The sequence below is a fragment of the Rhinolophus hipposideros genome (assembly GCF_964194185.1).
Source record: "Rhinolophus hipposideros genome assembly, chromosome: 16".
Lineage (NCBI taxonomy): Eukaryota > Metazoa > Chordata > Mammalia > Chiroptera > Rhinolophidae > Rhinolophus > Rhinolophus hipposideros.
This window is the reverse complement of record NC_138062.1, coordinates 56492621-56517698: the sequence shown is the minus strand read 5'-3', so window position 1 is coordinate 56517698 and position 25078 is coordinate 56492621. Positions and strand designations below refer to the sequence as shown.

Here is a 25078-nt window from a genome sequence, read left to right as displayed (position 1 = left end):
ATGGAAACCAGGTGCCTGCTCCTGCTCTCAGGTGAGTGGAACAAAGAATTCCCCACTCTTCTCCCTAGGGCCCTGTATCCTAGCCTTGGTTGCTTCCCAAAATTTAGCACTTTCTCCAGAAATCACTCTGTGTGCCTGTCATATCAGAAACTCTGGAGTCTCTTGGTTACTTTCCCCTAAAGGAGAACTGAGACAAAGATGTGGGTGTAGATGTTTTCTTTGGGGGCAGATTCCAGGAGGCACAAGGGATGTGGGGGTGGATTGGGGAGGGGGGGGATGTCAAAGAGGGAAGGGAGAAAAGTGAAGGAAGAGCGTGTTAGTGAGGGGTTACAGCTGTGGGTAACTGACACTCAATCCTGCTGTGGACCCTCCAAGAGTCTTTAGGATATGTGCCTTCGAAAGGCAAGGATTCTAACTATTACATTGTTTTGTGCACCTGAAACAAATACAAAAAATGTTAAAAAAAAAAAAAAAAAAAGAAAGGCAAGGAATCTGGGCTAATTAACCTCATGGCTCACAGCTTGACAGCCACGCCTAGTGTAACTTCCAAACACTTCTGGCTTGCTCCCCACAAGCTGTAGAAAAATGCCCTTTTACAGAGAGATACAGTAAGTTATGTGCATGCATAGGAACCCCCTCTGGGATGGGATAAGGGGACACTTCAGGCATTTGCTACATTGCATGACCACCTAGAGAGTCCATGCTCAGAGTAACTTAACATGTGTGTCACAGTGACCTGGACCTAGCCACCCTTCTGTTCTGGGCTTTAGCGTCATCAAAGTAATAAAATACCATCAGACGAGTCAAACACAGCCTAGAAGGTTTGTAAGAAGATCTTCTAAGTAAGCATGTGAAGTTCGATACTCTTGTGTCAGAAGTGAGCAGTTTTTCTGCCAAGGGCCAGATAATTACTATTCTCAGCTTTGTGGGCCATTTGGTTCTGTCTTCACTCCTCAACTCTATGTTACAAAAGCAGCCACAGACCTTACATGAACCAATAGACAGCACCGTGTTCCAAGAAAGCCTGATGTATAGACATGGAAATTTGAATTTCATATAATTTTCATGTGTGGTGAAATATTCTTCTTGATTTTTAAAAACCATTTAAAAACCGTAAAAACCATTCTTAGCACAAAAATAAACAGTGGTCTGGATTTGCCCCAAAGGCCATAGTTTGCTCACTGAGAATTAAGTAACATTTCTTTTTTGTGAAAAAAAGCATTCAAAGGGAAATTGCTAAGGTTTGAGTGTTTTTGACTCACAAAAGTCTCCATGTCATGTGATTCAGCCTAAGATTATGAATCCTTAAATATGATGTTCTTGTTAGTACCTATGATATAGAACAAAGGAGATAAGAAGAGTAAGTGTTGACCTTATCTTGTCCAGTGGGATTTCTCTTATTCTGTGATAATCCAATTGGGCCGGTTCCTTTTTCCTTTCCCTTTCATATGCTATAAATCCAAATTACCTAGATTTTATTTGTTCCACTTAAACCCTTTGGGGGGCTGGTGTTGGCCACGGAAATAGATGCCTCCAGAATTTAGCAAAGGGTTCCAACCCAGCCCACTTGCAATGAAAGGGATTAGGGAAAATCCATTTTCCAGTGCCTGATTATTTCCAGCCCAACTACCATGACAGAGTGATATTTGGAAATTTGTGGCAAAGTTGCCTGCATTTCTGAGTTCATCTCCAACTTCGATATGAAGGTCTGTCTAGTCTTATGGTGGACATTTTTAGGTCATCCTCAAAATGAATCATCCTGAAAACATCCTTACAAATTTGTCACAGTCTTGGACTCCTGGGATTTTTATGGTCTGTGCTATTCAGATCTCCCCTTATTCCGGAGAAAGCACTGGTTACTAAGAGGTTAGGCCCGTGCTGTCGACTACCACAGCCACTAGCCACGCGTAGGTACTGAGCACTCAAAATGAGGCCAGTCAAAATGCACACTGGATCTCAAAGACTTACTACACACAGCAAAGAGTGTAACTTTAGGAATAATTTGTTTTATAGTGATTGCATGTTGAAATATCTTGGCTATAGCGAGTTAAGTAAAATGTGTTACTAAAATTAATTTCACCTGTTTCTCTTTGCCTTTTGAAAATGAATGGACCCAGAAGGTATTATACTAAGTGAAATAAGTCAGACAAAGACAAATACCATATGATTTCACTTATATGTGGAATCTAAAAAAAAAAAAAAACAAATGCATAAACAAAACAGAAACAGACCCATAGATACAAAGAACAAGAGCGAGTGGGGAAATGAGAATAAAAATATCTGTTTAGTGGAAAATTTTAAAGGAACTATGTGGCTTGCATTGTATTTCTATCGAACAGTGTGGGGTTAGAGATCTGGAGTGGTCTAGCTAGACTGTTGCCAACTTGGCCTTTTGGTGCTAGACTTGGAGAAAAAGCTTTATGAGCTGCTGGATTTTCAGAAATTGGGACATATAGTTTGTGATATTATGATTTATAATAAGAAATATATATTTAATCTTTGTCAATTTCTGGCACAGAGCTATTAAATCCTTGGAATTTCCTGTAATGAGGCCATAAAAGTTGTCTTTTGTTATATTAATGAGGTGACTTTTGGAACTCACCTAAGGATGGGGGCTGGTTGACCCCTGAGGCAACCAACTTGGAACTTTCACTTTCACTCCTGATTTCCAGGGACTAGACAGGGCCTGGAGGTTGAATCAATCAATGGCCAATTAGTTAATCAATCATACTTATGTAATGAAACCTCCATAAAAAACCAAAAGGATGGATGGGGTTCAGAGAACTTCCAGGTTAGTGAATACCTGGAGATTCAGGGAGAGTAGTGCTCAGAGAAAGCATGGAAGCTCTGTACCTTTTCCCACATACCTGGTCCTATACATCTCTTTCATCTGCCTGTTCCTGAGTAGTATCTTTTTGCAATGAACTGGTGATCTAGTAAGTAAAATGTTTCTTTGGGTTCTGTGAGCCATTCTAGCAAATTAATCAAACCCAAGGAGCAGATCGTTGGAACCTCCACTCTAGAGCCCTTAACCTGTGGAATCTGATGCTGTCTCTGGGCAGATAGGGTCAGAATTGAGTTGAATCGTAGATCAGTTGATGTCCAAGAATTGCTCGTTGGTATGGGAACCCCCCCCACACACACACACACATTAGAATTGGGTGTAGGACCTCTTACAGCTGCAATCAGCTGTACCTCTCATACTTCAGTAATGTATGAAACCCGTCGTCACCCTCATGGTTACAGTCTACCTGGAAGAGTCTACAGGGAAGTCAGCATGTGTATGACTGTGTGAGAGACAAAGCCCCTAACTCATCCAGGCTTTAGCCAAGCAAAGTTCCCTTTTCTGTCTGTTCCAGGTCTCAGTGTCCTGCTGGCTCTGTCAGGATCAGGAGCGAAGAATTCTGGAGGTGAGTCTAAAATTGTCAAAGGCCCAGCGAAAGGAAATTGGGGTCTGCAGCCTGCCTCCAGCGGAGGGAAAGAGTCCATTGCAAGGGAGACAATATTCATCCCTGACACCTTCTGCCGACTCCTTGGAGCTTTCAAGGACTATTCCCCTTTCTCCACCATCACCATCGTCACCTCCTTTTATTTAGCTCTTGCATTGCACCAGGCTCAGTGCTAAGCAAATTGCACACTCTGTCTCATTAACTCCTCATGACATTTTATGCAAAGAAAGTCTTGACTAATGGCCCTTTAGAGAAGTAGCTGGCTCAAGGTCACACAGCTAGCAGACACTGGACTCTTCCCTTCCTATCCCAAAAGCCTGTGTCCCCAAGTCACGCCTGGAGATAGTGTTGCTTTTGCTCCATGTCTTGGGTTGGGTCCCCCGCAGAAGCAGACCCTGAGACAAAGACTTGAGAGTAAGTCATTCATATGGGAGGTGATCCCAGGAAGCCCCAGCCAAAAGTGGGAAAGCAAGGAGCCAATATCCAGCAAGTTACATGTTGGCAGCTGGAGCTTGATATTCTGGGGACTGTTGGACGTAGTAAGAAGCATACCCTTTGGAGCTATTCCCCCCAGTGGGGAAGGAAGTGGTTTTCTTCCATTTATTATTTGAAATTATGGTAAAATATACATAATAAAATGTATGATCTTAATCATTTTTAAGGATTACAGTTTCTCCACATCCTACCAACACTTGTTATTCTCTGTTTATTAAGTACATTCACATTGTCGTGTAACCATCATCATCATCCCTTCATAGAACATTTTTCTTCTTGCAAAACTGAAACCCTGTCTCCATTAAACGATAATTTCCCATTCTCCCTCCCACTAGCCCCTGAAAACCATCATTCTACTCTCTGTCTCTCTATGAATTTGACCACTCTAGGGACCTCATATGAGTGGAACCATGTAACATTTGTCCTTTTGTGATGAGCTTATTTACTTATCATGATGTCTTCAAGGTTCATCTATGTTATAGCATGTGTCGGAGTTTCCTTCTTTCTTAAAAGCTGAATAATATTCTATTGTTTGGATGGACCACATTTTGTGTATCCATTCATCCACTGATGGACACTTGGGTGGCTTCCATCTTTTGGCTGTTGTGAATAACGCTGCTATGAACACAGGTATACAAATATGTCTTCAATACCCTGCTTTCATTTCTTTTGGATATATACTCATGAACAGAATTGCTGGATCATATGGTAATTCCAATTTTTATTTTTAAAATTGCCATACTGTTTTCACAACAGTGACACCATTTTACATTCCTACCAGCAAAGCATTGGGCTTACAATTTCTCCACCTCTACCAGCCCTTGTTATTCTCTGATTATTTTTGATAATAAGAGAGCTGAGTTTGTTAATGCACTGATCTTGTCATTCACTTGGGGGAGAAAGCATTGCTTATCTGTCACGTGGTGAGCAAAGGGGACTCTGATGGCCAAAGAAAGCCCTTAAGTAAGCCCTGACAGTTAGAGAAGTTCTACTGTCAGGCAAAAGTGGTGTTGATGGCAGAGGTGGGACACGGAGAGGGCACTTTGAGCTTCTGAGTTCAGTAGTGGGATGGGTGCAAAAAGGACACCAACGGAGCTGGTCCCTAGAGGGCATTCTTTTGACCACAGCATCTGGTACATCATAGGTGCTCAATGAATATTTCTTAAATAAATGAATAAGCAAACGAATGAAAGGATCTTGTGTTCCTTGCAGCTTCCTGTCTTCCATGCCCTGAGCATGCAATCTGCTCCAACAGCACCCACTGTGCTTGTAAAGATGGGTTTCAGTCTGTGTCTGGGAGGAAGTACTTCCTCGAACTGAGTGAGACATGTGAAGGTAGGATGTAACCCACACTCATTTTGGAGTTTGGAAGCGGGCAAGGGCACCCTTCTATGCCTTAAACACTGTGATTTGTAGGGGTGATAGCCATGCAAAAATGCAAGAATGTTATAAGACGGAAAATGTCAGGGCTGTCTCAATGCACTTAGAGAAGTCCTGACCCCTTGTGCCCCTCCTACTCTCATTCTGATGCTGGCTTGATGCTTGGTTTTTCTTTAGAGGAAGATAGAGTTCCCAGGATCCTGGGCTGTTGACAGTTAAAGCACTGGTATTTTCGTTTGTTGGTTTGCCTGAGAACTTCACAAGGAAAGGGATCACCTCTGTTTTGTCCATTGCTGGATGCCTAGGACAGAGAATAATGTTGTCACATAGCAGTTACCCAATGAAAACGTGTTGTCCAAGAGAAGAAATGAACACAGGAACATCTTGACACTTGATATCTTCCAAGATCTGGCCTCAACTTGGTTTTCCAGTTCCACTTTTCACTACTCCCATCTGCTCCAGCCAAAGTCCTTTCTCGTTTCCACAAATTCTAAGATTGATTTGAAGACCCAGAGAAAAATAGCACTCCTGAACATCTGATTGGTGGAACTAAATGTTTTATTGATGGAGTTGTAGTGTCAATTCAGAAGATGAAGCAGAAAATGGTAGATTAGTTAGGATTCATTTTATTTTATTGTGACAAAATATAAGGTAAAATTTACCATTTTCACCATTTTTAGGTGTATCTTTCAGTGGTATTAAATATTTACATTGTTGTGCAACCATCACCACCATCCATCCACAGAACTTTTTCATCTTTTCAAACTGAAATTATATCCCTATTAAACACTAATCTCCCCATCTCCCCCAGCTCCTGACCCCCCCCCATCTACTATCTCTCTGCTAATTTGATTCCTCTAGGGAACTCCTATGAGTGGACTCACACAATAATATTTTGGATGTATCTATTTCTTTAAACTTTTTATTTTAAAATGGTTTTAAACCTAAAGAAAAATTGCAAAATTAGCACAGTGGATTCCTTATTTCCTTCACCCAGTTCTCCCAAGGTTAACCAAGGACATGACCACAGCACAATGATCTAAAGCAGGAAATGATATTTATTGAACTACTTCATTCAAATTTCACTAGGTGTCCCTCTAATGACCTTTTTTCTGTTCCAAGAACCATTTAAGTATCCCACATTGCTTTTAATCGTCACGATCCTTAATCTCATCTAATCTGTGACAGATCCATCTTTCGTTACCTTCTGTGACGTTTGACACTTTTGACAGGACATCCTAGACGCCCTGTAACACATTGTGTTTTTTGCTTAAATTTATCCTAGAAATTTCTCCAACTTGGTTCATAGAGATCTTCCCCATTCTCTTTTTCACAGCTGTGGGATGAACCATAGTTTATTCAACCCTCTCCTATGTATGGGCATTTAAATTGTTCCCAATATTTAGGTTGTTTCCACTATTTGTGGTGGTGTGTTTTTAGGGTACAGTCCTAGAATTGAGAGATCTGAGTCAAGAGGTAAATCCTTATGTCTCTTGATTAGATATTCCAGATTAGTCTCTTGATTAGTTCCAGAAAAGCTGTACTAGTTTGCATTCCCAACAGCAATGCACAAGAGCAGCTGTCTTCCCACGGCCTTGACCACACGACCTGTCCAGGGATTTGACATACCGTCATTATCAGCTTGTAAAGGTCCCCGTGTCTGGGGTCTATTTCTGTACTGTAGTCTGTCCCACTAGTCTATCTGTTCATGCACCAGCATCTCATTGTGTTTTTGTTTGTTTTTGAGGCTTTGTGGTATGTTTTAATGTCTGGTGAGGCTAGTCCCCAACGTGTAGGTTTTCTGGCCATTCTTTTTTTTTTTGGCTTTGTGTTTATTTTTCAATTAAATGAAACAGACATTCTCGAAAACCGGCAGGAGTTTCTACACATCAAAGCCAAACTTACTGGACCAAACTACCCCCAGAGGCCTCCGGGCCTCTTCCACCTTCGGGTGTGGGTTGTTTCACTCTGAGGGGACATGGTGTGTCCCTGATGGGAGGTAGCAGGCAGAGCAGTTTCCCCACAGCCATCCCACCCGCCACGGCCAGATTCCCTGCAGAGTTAGGAGTCATTTTATTTTTATTTATTTATTTAAGTAAAATAATAGCATGGGTTTTAATATTACTATGTACGGGAGGAGAGGCGGGGAGCCGGGACTCCAGAGCAGGGAGCGCCACCGCGGGGGGAGCCGCCTCAGTCGGAGCCCTGTGGCCATTCTTGTATAATAATATCAACTCATCTCACTCCATAAAATACATGTAGATATTTTTTATTGGGGTCATATTGGATTTATAAATTCACTGAAGGAGAACTATCATCATACCGAATCATCTTATCCAAGAGTGGTTGTGGTTCTGGGTACATGTATGAGGGATGGTGAGATTCCATGGGCCATGGAAAATGGTATCGTTCTACAACAATGAAAAGCAGTATTTTCTCTTGGTTCCCAGATATTGATGAGTGTAACGCCGGGCTGGCAAAGTGCAAGCTGCAATCATATTGCCGAAATGAAATCGGAAGATACTACTGCATCTGTGTCTCAAATATTCGTTTCGTCAACTGGCTGGCTAGTTTCTTTAAATTGAATCATTCAGAGTGCTACCGTAAGAACCTCCACTACTCTTTCCACTGAGCTTGAGCAGGGGGTGGGGAAGACAGAGAGTCCCAACAATGTCAGGCCAGGGGAAGAGAATGTCAGGCACCGTCCCCTGGTCCTTCATCCCCTTTTTGTCCTTAGTAATCTTTTCCCAGGAGATCTTATTCAAGCCCATGGGATCAATCACCATCTCTACGGCACTGCCTCTTTCCCTGGCTTCCAAAATGACATGTTTGATTTCCTACTGGACTTCTCTACTTGATTCTCTCTCGCTCACTGTAAATTCCATTTCTACGTCTATTTATCTCTCTATATACTAAAACCCACGAATTCTTACCAATAGCTCCAATTCAAATCCAACACCAGGGTTTGATCTAGCCTTCCCTCTTTCCTTATTTGTGACTTCTTTCTTCAACATTGAAAAACTTGGTTCTCACTTTCCACAAGCTATTGAGTTATTTGTTCATCCCTAGTATAATTCCATGTTTTGAGTTAGACAGTTGGATTTCATTTCAGCACTACCACTTACCAGCTGACTTTTGGGTAATGACTAGCTTCCATAGGCCTCATCTGTCAGTGGGAAGTATAGTAGCACTGACCGGATTAGTTATGTGTTGTTACGTAACAAATAACCCCAATGTAAGTGACTTAAAACAACACATATTTATTATCTCGTGGTCTGTGTCGTCCAGGAATTGAGGCATAGCTTACCTGGTCCTCTGCTTCAGGGTTTCTTATAGCTATAATCAAAGTACTGGTCAGGGATGCAGTTTTATCTGAAGGTTCATCTGCTGCCAAGCTCACTCACATGATGGCTGGCAGGATTCAGCTCTTGGAAAGCTATTGGGCTGAAGGCCTCATTTCCTTTCTGGTGACTCATGAGAGGCTGCCCTCTGTTCTTAGCTACATCGGCCTCTAGAATGCTTTATTATAACAAGTGTTGACTGAAAAATAATATCAATGAGGTGTTTTGTCACCAAAAAGGGTTTATTTGGGGAAAAGAAAAGGTTGCAACCCAGTGCGTGTAGACATGGCAAGCCACGTACACACTCTGGGCTGTGTGCCAAGATGGAGGGGCATTTAGAGAATAGAAAAGGAAGTGAGAACCATAGCCTTTATTATAACAGAGAGTTCTTCCTATTGGGTTCCCACATGTAGGAGTCTCGCGATTATGCAGAACATGAGAACTCCCCTGAGCCCTAGCTCCTCAGACCCTCCTGGCTGATTAGGTTCGCTTATAAGTTCCAGCTTATCTTTATCACAAGCACATGAGAATAGCCAGACAGAGAGTGTGAACAAAACAGAAATCATAGACCTTCATAACCTAGCCTCAGAAGTGACATCCTTTCACTTCTGCTGTATTCTGTTGACTAGAAATGAGTCGCTGAGTCCAGTCAGGGGGAGGAATGAATTCACACACAAGGGGGTGAATAAAGGGATGTGAGGCAGGGATCACTGCTACTCACCTCACCTACTGGGTGCAATAACATCCCCCCAAATTCATGTCCACTCATGGAACCTGTGAACGGGATCTTATTTGGAAGTAGAGTCTTTGCAGATATAATCAAATCCAGATCAGGACATGTTAGATTAGGGTGGGTCCTCAATCCAATATGACTGGTGTCCCTATAAGAAGAGGGGAATTTGAACATAGGGACACACACACAGAGAGACATGTAAAGAGAGAAGCATAGATTGGAGTCATGCTGCCGTAAGCCAAGGGACATCAAAGAAGCTAGAAGCAGAAGGATATTCCCTAAGGTCTTCAGAGGGACCATGGCCCTGCTGACAACTTGATTTTGGACTTTCAGTTTCCAGAACCATGAGAGAATAAATTCCCATTGTTTTAAGCCACACAGTTTGTGGAACTTTGTTACAGCAGCCTGAGGAAACTAATATGCTTTAACTATGATTATTAAGCCATGTAAAATATTTGGTGCAATGCTAGGCACCTAGGAAGGCTCAATTAATATTAGCTATTATGCTACATAACTCTGTTCTAGAAATTCTGTGTTCTTGTAAATGAGATAATGTGTATAAAAGCACTTTGTACATTGTGCTATGTAAACAACGGCAGGTATTATTGCTGTTTCTATATTATGAGCTCAATTAATGCCTATTATTTTGGGGTGCCTTCTCTGCACCCCAGTATGCTGCAGCTTCTTCTATATACTCCCAAATCATCTTGTTCTATTTATTAACATCTTGGAACCTTGCAAGCACTTAATTATTTATTTGTCATTATTGGCTTAGTGATTTTCCCACCAGACTGCAAACTCTACAAAGGGAATTCCCTTTGTTTCTTTGTCAACCTCTACACATAAGGTTTAGCATTGTGTCTGGCTTTTAGTAGTTGCTCAATAAATGCTATTGGCTGAATGATTAAACTGGAAGCCCCATCCTGATTCCCTTTTATTCTACTGTAGGAGACATTTAGGATTTCTTAGAGGGAAACTAGGATAGGGTGTGGAAGCATCAGGGAAAGACCCAATATGAGGGTACTTGGAAGATAAGACATGAACCAGGGTGCATTATCTGCCACGTTCAACTAAACAACTCCTTTTCTTTCCAGAGAACACTGGTGAGCAGACACAGATTTGGGTGAGTAAGGGGAAGCCAGGTTTGGGAAATAGCTGATTAGTCTTAGCATGTCATTCTCCTGTTCAAATACTACCACGGCTCCCGATGACTTTTAGAATATAGTAGTTCTCATGCAGGAGTGATTTTTGTCCTCTGTCCCAGGGCACGATGTCTGGGGCAATGTCTGGGGACATTTTTGGTTGGCACAACTAGGGTGCTACTGGCATCTAGTGTGTGGAGACCAGGGATGCTGCTAAACATCTTATAAAGCCCAGGACAGCCTCCCACAACCATTATCTGGTGTCAAATGTCATTTAAGAAAATTAAGAAACCCTGAGAAAAGGTTTAATGCCTCAGTGGTCATTCAAACACTTGCATCAAGCATTTAGAGCCTCATTCCACCCACTCACCACCTCCGACTCCCTCTCTGCCTCCATAAGGCACTCTGTAGATTCCAAATATCCCATCTGTAAGCCTTCACTTAGTATAATATCCTCTAGGTCCGTGCATGTTGTCACAAATGGTAAGATTTTATTCTTTTTTATGGCCAAGTAATACTCCATTGTATGTATGGATCCCATATTCTTTATCCATTCGTCTTTTGTTTGGAGCATTTAATCCATTTACATTTATAAATATGTCTTCATAAATACAATGGAGCTAAGAATACACCTTTACAAGGATGTGTGCGATAAATAAGAAAACACGTATTAGGCTAATAGCATAGAGCCTAGGAGCACCTTAATAAATGATATTGTCTCCTGAGTTCATCAAACCACTTATGTATATCCTGCTTCCTTAAGTTTTCATAAGTCTACCTAATTAGCTTTATTTCTTTGAAAGATAACTCTAAAGAACAATGGAAGCAAAGAGTACATTGCAAAAAAGGCTACCGAACTACTTCAAAGCGTGGAGTCAAGCATTTTGAATGGGAGTTTTGTTTCTCCAGGAAAGCATGAAGATCCTGTGCTTGATATAGGTAAGAGACACTGAGTATTTTCCTTATGACCAAGGAATTTTATGAGGGTTATCTTTTGTCAGACTTTGTGTTTATATAACATGGAGAGAGTTCACTTAAGGGATTCTTCCCAAATACAGAAGGTCTGCTCCCAGGTGATTATTTCCTTGGGAATCTTTTAACTGTTAAGCTTCTCCAGCACGTACTATTTAAATTAGCTTGCCCTTTAAATATTCTACGGTAAAGGTTGAGTTTTCTTGTCCTAGTTCCAACTCTAGAAAGCATGACTATCTCCTCTCTCCCTCTGAGTTGGGCGGCCAGTGTGTGTTGCTCAGGCCATTTTGATCATTTCATCCTCACCAGGAAGAGACATAGAGGGGAGTACCATCTGGTCTTGCATGCAGAAAATGAAATCACCACTAGGGGGTCTTTCAAAGAAGGGAGAACCTCAGCCAAGTTCTTTAGGTATAAGAATCAGTCAGGCAAGCAGGACTCACTTTCTCAATGTTTCCAGTCTATGAAACCAAGAGGTGCAATGAGACAAGTAAGAAGACTGTTCTGGAAGCTGGAAATAACACAATGTATCTGAACTGCACTGATGCTTTCAAAGGAAACATAGGAGGTACTGTGTGTAAGATAGTCTCTTCACCTTCAAATTCTAGGTTCTGTTGTCTCATTTCTAGGTGACTGGGCCAAGGGGTGGGGACTTGCAAAGTTTTCAATTCCAATTCACCAAACTGTAGACCCCCTATAAAATGATTTCTCTTTTGTTTTTTGTTTTTTTTTCAGATAAGAATATGGTTGCACTTATCACTTATAGGTCTCTTGGGGATATTCTGAATGGATCCTTTTTTAGTAATACAAGAGAAGCAGTGGAAGTGAAGCTGAACTCTCATGTTGTGAGTGGCACCATTAGTATGAAGGAAAAAGTTTGTCTGTCTAATCCTGTGTTCCTGACCTTCAGACATACTCAGGTGAGCAAAACCCAGGGCTGGTTCTGTATGCATTACCTTAAAGGGCAGTAGTATCAGGGTCCTGGCAGGGGACCAAATCCAGCTCTGATCATTCAGGATTAAGAGAATCTACAAGAAATATTGAGGCATCCAGAGAAGCTATTATAGCATTTAAGCCTAAAAAGGGCAATGGAGGGATGAGCATTATCAAGTCCAGTGAAGGCTGGAGGCATGGAGGAGGGATTGCCCTACTGGAGATGGAAATAGCCAGCAGCAGAAAAGGTGTCTGGAAGAAATACCTGGCTTCCATCTGTTCTCATCCAATAATATCTCGCCTGTTTCTCTCATTGGTTCTACCAGTGACAAGCAGCTGGGTAAAGCATTTCATAAAGGTCAATTTCTGGGGCTCTGCAATGACCAGAGCAGGTCAGAATCAATAAAGAATAAAGCCCATAGCAGATGTGGGATGAAAATCTTCCCCATAAGTGTTCCAGACGATGGGGTTTTCTTACCCCAGTTTTCAACCCTGTGCATCCTTGACCAACTTATGAAGTTGAAATAATAAAACCAGAAAAAGAACAACTTTCATGCTATTCTCTTTTCAGCCTGGTGGTGTAAGAGCAAAACATTTGTGTGTCCACTGGAAAGGATCGGAGGAGGGAGGCAGCTGGTCAACAGAGGGCTGCACTCATGTGGCCAGCAATGATTCTTACACCAAATGCAAGTGCTTCCACCTTTCCAGCTTTGCTGTCCTCATGGCTCTTGCTCCTAAGGTACCAAGATTCATAGTCTCCTCCAGTGAATCTGAGTGTGTCCAGGAAACTGTGAGGTCATCCTCTCCATATCTTAGAAAAAGACTCAAGATACCGAGTCAAGTGGAAGTGGCTTACTTGAGAGGTAGTTCTAGGAAGCACCAGCAGGGGGCTAGGGAAGTGTAATGGGAAAAGGACAGGAGCTATGCAGGAAGCATTATCAAGCCAGTATCCCTGTGTGTAACTGGAGCTTAATTCCCTCTGAAGGATTCTGAGAGTCAGTGTAGTTCATTCTAACTGAATAGCAAGAAAGCTGGGGTACTTATACACCATCTCCCTTTAGTCATTAGTTGAAAGCTGCATCCAGGGGACAATCAATTCTCTGACACTTCCATGGGCATGGGCAGAATGTGCTCAAGCTAGTGGAGAAAGCCTTCAGACATTGGGAAGTTGGGTTATCAACCCCTATAGTGGAAAGGTCCAAGGTGATCTGGGATCAAAAGCATTTGTCCCTCTGCAAGAGAGAGTTACAGCTAAAGCTTCTGGTCAGACCAGAGGAAGGCACCTGACTGACACCAATGAAAAGGCACAGCCCCCTGAACCTCCCAAGTCCTGACCACGTCTAGGATAATTCAAATTTAAAAAAAAGATTATCTAACTTTCCCCCCTTTTTGGTTCCCATTTATTGAATATTTACTGTATGACAACCACTATGTTGCATACTTAAATGTATGACCTCATTTTAATCATTCAAATATGAGTGCTTCCATGTGTCAGGTACTCTTCTAGACACTGCAAATGCATCAGGGAACAAGGCAGATAAAGAAATCCTAGCATTCCTGGAGACTGATTTTGAGTGCTGTGTCATCCAAAAAGATCACCAGCCACATATGGCTGGCTATTGAGCATTTGAAAGTTGGCTAGTGTAACTGAAAAACAAAATTCTTAATTTTATTTAATTTTAATGTACTTAAGTGAAGAAGCAGTGTAAACATTTTCCTATCAAATACAACTTTATTTTTCAGTAGGACTACATTTCACTTTCACCACTGAAAATACAACATCTGAATTGAGACGTGTTGTAAATGTAAAATATCCACTGGATTTCAAAGGCTTAATATGGAAAAAAAGAATATCGTATATCTCATTGATAATTGTTTTACATTTATTGTAATTTGAATAAGTTACATTTTTATCATGTTATTATGTTGACTATATTATATTCAACATGTTGAACTAAAAATACTCTGAACATATACTATTAAAATAATTTGACCAGTTTCTTTTTACATTTTAGAAATATGGCTACTAGAAAATTTAAATTACCCATGGCTCGCATATTTCTATTGGACAGCACTAATCTAGTGGTTTCAGTTTTTCAACAGCCCTGTGTGGTAAATGAGCTTATGTTCCCATGTTGAAGATGGGAACACCACATTTCAGAGAGGTTAAGTCCCTGATCGGAGGGGCTGGACTGGGAAGCCCATCTGCCTCCCCATCAGGAACGTAAGTGCACAGTTGGAGACTATGACAGATTCCTCCCTGCTCATAGGCAGATGGCGCCCTGGCTGTGATCACCTATGTGGGACTGAGCTTGTCTCTGCTGTGCCTCTTCCTGGCGGCCCTCACCTTCCTCCTGTGCCGACCCATCCAGAACATCGGCACCTCCCTCCACCTGCAGCTTTCCATCTGCCTCTTCCTGGCCGACCTGGTCTTCCTTACGGGGTTTAAGCAAACTGAACCTAAGGTAGGTGATTTAACTAAATTACCTCATTGTCATAAACAAGTCTACCCATTTTATTTGGAGGAAAGATGGGGAAAGAGACAGTAATTAGCAGGAAGAAAAAGCAATAGTTCTAATTTCAGCTCTCCTCCTGTATAACTTTGACAAGACCCGTGCTTTCTGAGGGGCAATTTAGCAAAGCAATTAAGATTCAGCGTGATGGTACTAGGTACAGTTACCATAGCTACTGTAACAAATGAAGTCCAAAATGTCAGTGGCTTATCACACGAACAGTTAACTTTTCCGTATGTATCAGTAGAGGATGAGAAAACAGGTTTAAAGAGTGTCTATCTTCCAACCTCAGGCTGATGGAAGGTCTTCTGTCTCCCATCTACAGCTTCCAAGGTCCTCCTGGGATCCACTTGATTTTAGTCAACTGGAAAGAGAAAAAAAAGCATGGTGGAGTCCCATGAGGGAGGTTTACATCGGCCACCTCAGGAAGTGGTGCTTATTACTTCCTCTCACATTCCATTGGCTAGAACTCCCATCACATGGTCACACCTAACTGCAAGAGTGCCGGAACATGTCATCTCTGGCTGGGAAGTCATGTCCTCGTGACAAATCTATATTCTAGAATTGAGGCATGGAGGGAGGTTTGAGTTTTTGGTGGACAGTGTCTTTGCTACATAATCTGCACTTGAATCTCAATTCTCCATCCTACTCATTATATGATCTTGTTGAAGCGACTGCCCCTTTTTAAACTTCTTCTCTAAAACAGGGGCATCATTAAGGGCTCTAGTAAGGACTTAGCAAGATCAAACATAGTCTGGATTAATCACGCAGAGAACAATGTGAGTTTTTCTCTTCATCACGATCATGATCGTCATCACATCCAGGAATAATTGGAACTAGATGTTCTCCAAAACTCCTTTTAACACTGAAAAACTATGATCTCACAACCAGTGGGTTATGAAAACACTATCATTTTTCCTAAAATGCAGTATAGTGCTATGGTTAAGAGTAAGTATGGTCTCTGCAGACATTTTGGGTTTCAAATCCATTTTTATTTTTTACTAGCTCTGTGATCTTGGGTGACATTTTAACCTCTCTGAGCCACAGTTTCCTCATTTTAAAATGGGCTGGTGTTGGCTAACTACAATGCTCAGGCCAATTCTGTCTCACCATCTGTTTCTGTAAATAAAATTTTTTTGGAACGATGACTACTGATGTCCGAGGGCTGCAGAAGATCGGTATCCCAGCTCAAGCAGAGAGAAAATTCTTTCTTCCTCCATCTTTTTGTTCTATTCAGGCTCTTCATGGATTGGATTATGCCCATCCTTATTGGTGAGGGCTGTCTTCTTTACTCATCTACTAATTCAAATGCCAATCCCTTCCAGAAACACACCGAGACATAAGGTTTCACCTGCTATCTGGGCATCCTTTTGCCCAGTCAAGTTGATACATAAAATTAACCATCACACCTACCCAAAGGGCAAGAGTAATGAAGTATTTATTTACCAACACTCATCCATCATGGATTTGAGGGCTGCTCCCCTGGCATTCATTCCTTGGCATGTCTGGCCTGCACCCCCTGCATTGGGTAAGCCAACTTCCATAGCCAGTAAAAGCCCCCAGAAAAGGTGTTTCCCCTGGCAAAATGTCACAAGTATTGGAATTGAAATTCCAGCATCCAGGAAATGGTAATTGCTGAGGATAGAATCAGGTATAAACGACATCAGCACTACCTTTCTAACTCCTCTCCCCTGCAGGTGCTGTGCTCCATCATTGCAGGTGTGCTTCACTACCTCTACCTGGCGGCCTTCACCTGGATGTTCTTCGAAGGGCTGCACCTCTTCCTCACCGTCAGGAACCTCAGGGTGGCCAACTACACCAGCACAGGCAGATTCAAGAAGAGGTTCATGTACCCTTTGGGCTATGGGATTCCAGCTCTGATTGTGGCTGTGTCTGCTTCAGTAGGACACAAAAATTATGGAACATATTCTCAGTAAGCATAATGAGTGCATTTAAGGTGGAAGCGGTGTCCATGCTAACACACGATTTGAGATCAAAATACGTTTCTTTGAAAATCCATTTTCCTATTGTGAATGATATTTCAAACCAGTCCTTCCTTAAGTCTGAATTCTATTTTCTCTTAGGAATGCCTAGAGCTGTGGTTCTCAGCATTTTGGGGGTTCAGTCTCTTTGAGTATTTTGGTGACATCCAGGGCCTATTTCCCCAGACAACTGTATGTGCACACAAAATTTTGAACACAACTTCATGAAATTCAGGGGCAAAAAGGCAAATCCATGACCCCACATTAAGCACCTATGGGGTCTATGTTCTGCAGGATTCTGAAAAGAGTAGGTTGAGCAGGTTGAGGTTAATCTTCAAAATGTAAAGGATAACAATAGCAACAAATCTCGAAGGCCTGTGATGCATCAGAGATAGTGTTTTCTCTATGCAGGATCTCATCTCTTATCAAGTGGGCATTGTTTATCACCTCATGCACAAGACATCTGGGCCTTAGTGCATCTAATAAACTCTCTCAAGGTCACATCTGAAAAGAGAGTAAGTCAGAATTCCCAAGGCAGTGTTCCTAATAGCCATGTTTCGCTGCCTCACTAAAGAAGTTTGCAAAACTCTGCAAAGTTCGTTGAAGAAGTTAGTATTTTGGCAATGGGACTTGGGTTAGGAAGTAGGTGTGTGTGTGCAAAAACATCATGTAGGAGGCTGTCCTTCTTGAAGTCAAAAAGATGCCCTGTCTCTAAATTTGAACCTATGTCCTGCCAGAATGATTCTGGAGATGATAGGGTAGATCAGGGGTTGGCAAACTTTCTATAAAGGGCCAAATCGTAACCATATTTTATCTTTGCAGGCCATGAGGTCTTTGTGGCAATGCCTCAAATTGCCCTTGTGATGTGAAAGCAGCCAAGTCATAGACAATACGTAAATGAATGAGTGTGGCTGTGTTTTATTAAAACTGTATTTATAAAAACAAGAGGTGGAGTGGATTTGTCCTGTGGACCATAGTTTGCAACCCTTGGAATAGAACTAAGCATGGGATCTTTTCAGTCCACTGAGTGTTGGTGGTTGCTTGTTAGTTTTGCCAGTTTCATCGTGCCAGGTCCCCTTTCAGAATAAGTTACACTACCTCTGCCAACATAAGCCATGACAGAATGCAAACTCTTTTGGTAACAGAATCCTTGCTACATGGAATATGCTTAATTAATATTGGTATTTGTATAGGTTGTTAAATTATTATTTTTACTCTCTTTTTTATTATAGTAGTTATTATTATTAGGACACCTACATTTATTGAGCCTTTACTCTTTGCCAGGAACTATATCAAAACAGTGTAAAAACATTGTGCACATTATGTCATTTAATCTTTTCTATATGAGGAAAACTTTGATGAAAGAAATCAAAGAAGATTCAAATAAATGGAGAGATAGTCCATGTTCATGGATAGGAAGACTCCATATTGTCAAGAAGATATTTCTTCTCAATTTGACCTGTAGAGTCAATGCATTCACAATCAAAATCCCAGGAAATTATTTTGTAGATACTGACAAACTGATTCTAATGTCTATAGGAGAGGCACAAGACCCAGAATAGCTAACGCAATATCGAAGGAGAAGGACAAAATCAGAGGATTGACCCTATCTGGCTTCAAGACTTGGTAGACAGCCACAGTAATCATTTAACCTTTTCAATAATTCTGTTGGTCCTCTTTTACACTTGGGGAAACTGAGGCTCAGAGCACACAGCTTGTGTCAGATGAACACCCATGTCCGAATCCATTTAAAATCCAGGTCTGAACTAAATAGCTCCTGGCACTGCTCAGATCTTGCTACAGGAGCCTGAATTAAAGTCTTTTGTCTCATGAGAAGTAAGCAGTTAATCCTTATCTTTCTCTCAACAGCTGCTGGCTCAAACTTGATGAAGGGTTCCTCTGGAGCTTCATGGGGCCAGTGGCCATCATTATCTTGGTAGGTGACCATTGATGGTTATTTATTATTGTGTCTGTCCTGGGTTGGCCAAGCATAGAGAGAGTGTATCTTATCTGTTACAGTGGAAATGAGATAAAGATTTAAAAAATTACATATGTATATATATATATATACATATATATGTATATATATATATATATATATATATATATATGTATATATATATTGCATAATGTGATCAACCCCTCTTCCTGGAAATATTGTCTGCATGTCTCCTTCCCTGGCATCCCCTCAGCTCATTGGTTGCTTAGGTATAATGTAACCCTCTACTGGGCATTCTTTTAAAAATTCTACATTAATTTATTCAACAAATATTTAGCAAGTATCTACTCTGCATGGAGTGACAAGTTTTCCTGCTGGCCAGAACTTTGCATTTACATCCATTGTCCTGGTATAGATATTAATAGCACCTTTTCACTTTCAAGGTGTCCCGATTTGAGTGATAATTATATAATCACCCTAATCAAGCACCCAGTGCCACAGGTTATATACTGTGTGCAGTTCAGACCAGAGCATATGTCCACACCGTCCTTATGAAGCCTGTATCTTTGGGGAAAAGATTCTTAGATCCACGTCTAGTTGGGTTGCATGACATGGCCTAAAAAAAAAAAAAAATTCCAATTTAATTTTCTATGTTGTTTACACAGATAAACTTGGTATTCTACTTCCAAATTCTGTGGATTTTGAGAAACAAACTTTCATCCCTCAATAAAGAAGTTTCCACCATTCAGGACACCAGGTAAGAAGGTACCAGAATCAGTGATATTCACAGATTTTCCTACAGGACCACTCTGCCTGGGAAAGAAAAACCCACACAAAAATATGATATAAAATTTCCTGGTACTAGATAAAGGACAACTTATAGAACAAGCAAAAACTGCGGTGATTTAAAGTACTCCCTCATCTCTTTATTCAACAACTATTCATTGGTTGCCTCCATTGTGCAGCATACTCTTCATATAAAATTTATTCTAAGAGTATCAACATTATCCTTTTGTCCTCTGAGAGCCCATCCACTTCTGGACTCCATTCTCCTTGGTTGTGGAAACTCAATTCTCACTGTTGCTGATCTAAATTATTAAAAATAATTATGACAACAACTAATAATAGGAACTTAGTAGATGCTGGGCATTTCCAAGATTATTTCACTGAATGCTCATGACTCCAACCTCTGTGGGGACTGCTAATGTCCCCATCGACAAGAGGACAAAGTGTTCACCTTGCCCAAACGTGGATAAGAACCTTGCATTGGTGAGTCATGTGGACAAAACTTAAAGGAATTTCTGTCCAACTTCAGACCCTGGCTTTGATCTCGTCTACTCATGAGACCAACCTAACATCTCTTAGCCTCAATTTTTTTGATCCTGGAGGATCAGCGTGTCACCCTTCTTGGTGTTTCCCCATACCTAGTCACATGCGTGCGCACACACACATACACACACACACACACACACATACCAGCTCTCTCAGCCCATGGCCATTAACAAACCTACTCCAGACAGTTTTTGTTTGAAGAAATCCAATGCTGTATTATGTTCTGAAATCATGATATCATCATCATCCACATTTTTCAATACAAATTTCTGGAAAGCACTTTCCAAAGAATCTTCCAATAAGTCTAGGTAAAAGACTGCAGGAAAATCATTTCCAAGAGTAGGAAAAAGTGTTATTCACAGAGGCAGTGATTGAAAACATGGATTCTGCCTCATCCTCAAGCTACGTAACTTTGTGGGAGCCACTTGACCACATGAGGTTGTCATGAAATTTCAATGATAAACGGTAGCTAATATTACTTTTTTTTCTTTCCAGAGTCATGACATTTAAAGCCATTGCTCAGCTGTTTATCCTGGGCTGTCCTTGGGGCCTTGGATATTTTATGGTTGATGCAGTTGGGGAGACAGTAAGATCAATCATTGCCTACTTGTTCACCATCATCAATGTCCTGCAGGGGGTTTTTCTCTTTGTGGTGTACTGTCTCCTTAATCGTCAGGTAAAGCTAATTATTTTGTCTCTCAGCCTTATTGAATATTGTTCATTTCTCATCCTTCTCTGACCTTTTATATGTTGAGGTTACTTTGATTCGGAGAAGATTTAGGTGCTGCTTGGGTTTGCCCGGTGTTCTGGGTTTCATTAGCATAATAAAATTTAGCAGTTGGTCATATCTCTTAAGAGCACACATTCATCTGCTCGGGCTGCCATAACACAATAACAGAGGCTATGTGTGTGGCTTAGACAACAGAAATTGATCTCACAATTCTGGAGGCTGGAATTCTGAGATCAGGGTGCCACTACAGTCGGGTTCTGATGAGCATTCTCATGTTACCTGGCAGACAGCCACCTTCTCCCTGTGTCCTCACATGGGAGAGAGAATAAGAGAGAGCTTTTATGTTTCTTTTTATAAAGACACTAAATCTATTGGATCAGGGTTCTACCCTATGACCTATTTAAGCTTAATTACTTGCATAAAGGTCATATTTCCAAATACAGTCACATTGGGGGGTTAGCAATTTAACATGAATTTGGGGGCGGTGGATATAATTCAGTTCATAGCATGTCAAGATAAAGTACATTACACTGCAGTAACAAATAGCCCCTCCTCCTCTAATTTCAGTGGCTTCCAACAATCAAGATTCATTTATTGCCCATGCTGCTAGCTATAGTGTGAGCCACATTGTCTTCATTCTGGGGTGTAGGCCGAAGGGACAGCCCCTACATATGCATAGAACATAGGTGTTCTTATGGCAGAAGGAAGGCCGATCATGGCACAGCGTAGCTTAGCTCTCTTTCATTGGCCAAAGCAAGTCAAATGGTCAAATACGAACTCAACAGAGAGAGGATGAAAAATCCTTCTGTGGGGAGGTACAGTACATGGAGCGGCGTTGGAATATTTGGCAAAATCTAGCACAAACTCAGAGAGACTTCATCTCTATTCCCAGTTTTTCCATTGAGTGGGTTGCTGTGTGGTCTTGGGCAGGCTGCTTCTCTCTCTGAGCCTTGATTTTCTCATCCAAAGATGTAGCAGTACCTGCCTCACAGGGCTGAGAATTGAATGAGATAATTCAGTATAAACCTCCTAGCACAGTCCTTGGCATCTACCATATTTCAATGAAGGTCATTATTACAATTTTACTCTTTATAGAAGAATGCAAATGGTTTTCCTGGCTTTGTTCCTTTGCTTGTGAGTGGAACTACCAGCAATTAAGATGCAAGTGGCAAAAATATCATCCTTGATGATCAACTTGGTTAATTTCTCTTTCATCTGTTAGTGCCTCCTTAATGCTTGGCACTGTTCACACACAGAAGTAAAATACAACCTAAGTGTTTTGGTGAATTAATGCTGAGTATTAAATATTCAAATGTCTTTTTTAGAACATGTGAAGGAGGTTAAAGGAAAGCAATGCATGGAATCACAGTGGGTAGTTCAGTGTCAGGGCTCTGGAGTAAGAGTGACAAGGTTTTGAATGCTGGCTGTGTGACTTTAGATGAGTCACTATACCTCCAAGAGCCTCAATTTCTTCATTGTTAATAGAGGGTATGAGAAGTACCTTCCTGATAGGATTTACGTAGGGATTAAATGATACATTGTGTATAAAGTTCATTGAACATAGTTAATTTTCAATGAATGGTCAACTTCATCACCATCATCACCATCAATCATATCAGCACCACCATCATCATCACCATCCTCATTGCCATATATAGAGTCTTGACATAAATGGCCCTTGACATTTAGTAAACACCTTTTCTACAACTGAAGAAATTGAATGTAAATAAAATAAATCAACATGAACATGGCCAAGGTTATACAGAAAGCCAAAGAAAGAGCTGTGAAGAGCAGGGCTTGGCATTTATATCTGTAGTCTCCTATTTTAGGGTCCTCTCTTCTGAACCAAGCTCCGGGTGTAACACAAGCTCTATGTACCTCAAACTTTCAGGTGCGAATGGAATACAAGAAGTGGTTTAGGAGGATGCAGAAAGGGGTTGAAACCGAAACCACTGAGGTCTCTCACTCTACTACCCACACCAAAGTGGTAAGACCAGCTTCTCTTCAATGCCGTGTACTTGTCTGAACCCAACCTCTTGTGCTATCAGGAACTTCCTGGTTCCTTGCTCTGAAAGAAAAGAGAAATTATATTGCTCTTGCATTATGCGGCTGAAAAGAGCAGAGGTATACTTTGTTTCTCTCTTTCTCTTACTGTCATCCCTCCCTCCTTCCCTCCCTTTCTTCCTTCCCTTTCCCATTCTTTACTTAACAGCCAGAGTGGCAGTTAAATATGCAAATCAGATCATTTTAATCCATCACATTTAGAACCAACTCCTCATCATCACTGAAATCTGGCCCCACATCCTACTCAGTTATGTTGGCTCCTTTTCATTCCCTGACCTTCCCAGGCTCAGTCCTGTTTCAGGCCCACCACACCACCTGGTTTCCTGCAGGCCTTTCTTCTCCCACTGCCATTACAGTTCACACTTCAGCTGTAACATCACCTCCTTAGAAAGGTTTTCCCTAACCACTCATTCTATGATAGTCTCACTCACTCTCTATCACTACATTCTATTTTCATTCTCTGTATATGTGTGTCATTGTATGATATTTATATCAAATACTTCAAAGTGTTTGCTTTTGGTCAATCTCCACCCTCTGTAAGTTTCACTGTTTTGGCCACTATTGTTTTCCTTTTGCCTAGAGCAATGCCCGGCCCATGGAAATGGTGCACTTAATTTGTTGAGTTCTACATGTGGTATTTAAGGATGAGAAAAACTGAAGCTGGGAAAGCTCCAATGGCTTGCTTAAAGCTATTTAGCCAGTTAGAGGAATTCAAACCCAGGTCTGTTTTCCTCCAAAAGTTGACAACTTTCCTTGGTTGTCACCAGAATTCTTTATCCCTTCAGATCAATAATTTCGGGCCCCGCTGATCATAGGACACCCAGTTTCACATAGAGGACAGTTCTGTTTAGTGGCTGCCAACTGTGTCCTAATGTAGTATTTTTAGAGTATATGTCACTGGTCATCCCTTTGGCCAAAACCACCAATGGTCAAAGGATATGTCAACCTGAACTGTGTAAATGAACTGTCCCAAGACTTGTGGTCACCAAATGTTGCATAGTAGAATCTATAGCATGGATTCTGGGGTTCACCAGATCAGAGTTTGACTCTTGACTCTTTCAGGTTCTTTCTGGGAGATGCTGAGTGAGTAGTTATACCCTCTCTGAGCCTTAATTCATTCATCATTGAAATGTGTGATTGATTGAGGGTCAAAACAATGTCTACAAAGCACTTTGCTCTCCTTTGAACGATGTCAACACTACTTTTTATTCATTCCTAATGATCAAGAGTCAATTATATACAAAACCTCGACGATAATTATAATCCCCTATCTTTGATCAGCACTTTACATGCTAAAACGCACACATTCAACCTTAAAATCTTCGTTAATCCACTGTAGCATTTAAGCGATCTTTCACTGTTGTGTTTAAATGGAGCCAAAGCACCGGGGTTCGAACCCTAACTCCACCACTTCCAGGCTGTGTGACCTTGCACAAGCCACTTATAATGTCTGTGCCTCAGTTTCTTCATCCGTAAACTGGGGATAATAATAGTATCTCATAATGAGAATTAAATGAGGTCATGGATGTTAAGTGCTTAGACTTTCACCTGGCACACAAGAAACACACTGCAAATAATTGTGAAAAGATAAAATTAATGAAAAGATGGTCTATAATAGGATTGGAGGGGTGGAGCTGTAGAGTTAGATATTCAATTTTTGAGCTTAGAGAAATTCGAGCTTGTCAGCTCCAGGCATACTAGACTTTTTAGTTAGTTTCTGAGGTGTTGATTTCTCACCAGCTTTTCTCCACATTGTCTTTCCAAAGTAGGAAGTACTGGGGAAGTCATCGGAAACCTTTCACGGAAGAAACACTGTGTCTGTTCATCCACAGCCTCGGACTCATCTTGTCACTGTTTTGTGGCAAACAACAGAAAACTGAGCTGCTTATGGATGGCGCCTCTCTATATAGGGTCATGTATGAATTGGACAAATGCCACCATCTGTCATCTTTCCTGTGAAAATGAGTCCTGACTCATCCTCCTATTTTGGCTTCTAGCTCCATAGAAAGAAAGGGGCACATGGGAGACTTCTCAGACCTGGATTCCAGTATTGTATGTCATGTGCAATTAATT

At 41.2% G+C, this 25078-nt stretch overlaps 1 protein-coding gene across 1 annotated transcript; it reads left to right on the top strand.

The window, feature by feature from the left end:
- LOC308508796 (putative adhesion G protein-coupled receptor E4P) lies at positions 1-24885 on the top strand (the record flags this gene model as incomplete). The annotated part of the gene is made up of 16 exons (XM_081076143.1): positions 1-31; positions 3360-3410; positions 5157-5279; positions 7775-7927; positions 10493-10521; positions 11344-11479; positions 11973-12080; positions 12248-12432; positions 13017-13184; positions 14716-14910; positions 16656-16891; positions 18810-18876; positions 19545-19636; positions 20707-20887; positions 22833-22928; positions 24775-24885. 16 exons carry the CDS (start codon positions 1-3, stop codon positions 24883-24885), a joined length of 1962 nt encoding a protein of 653 aa, XP_080932269.1.
- Between the last annotated feature and the right edge of the window lie 193 nt (positions 24886-25078).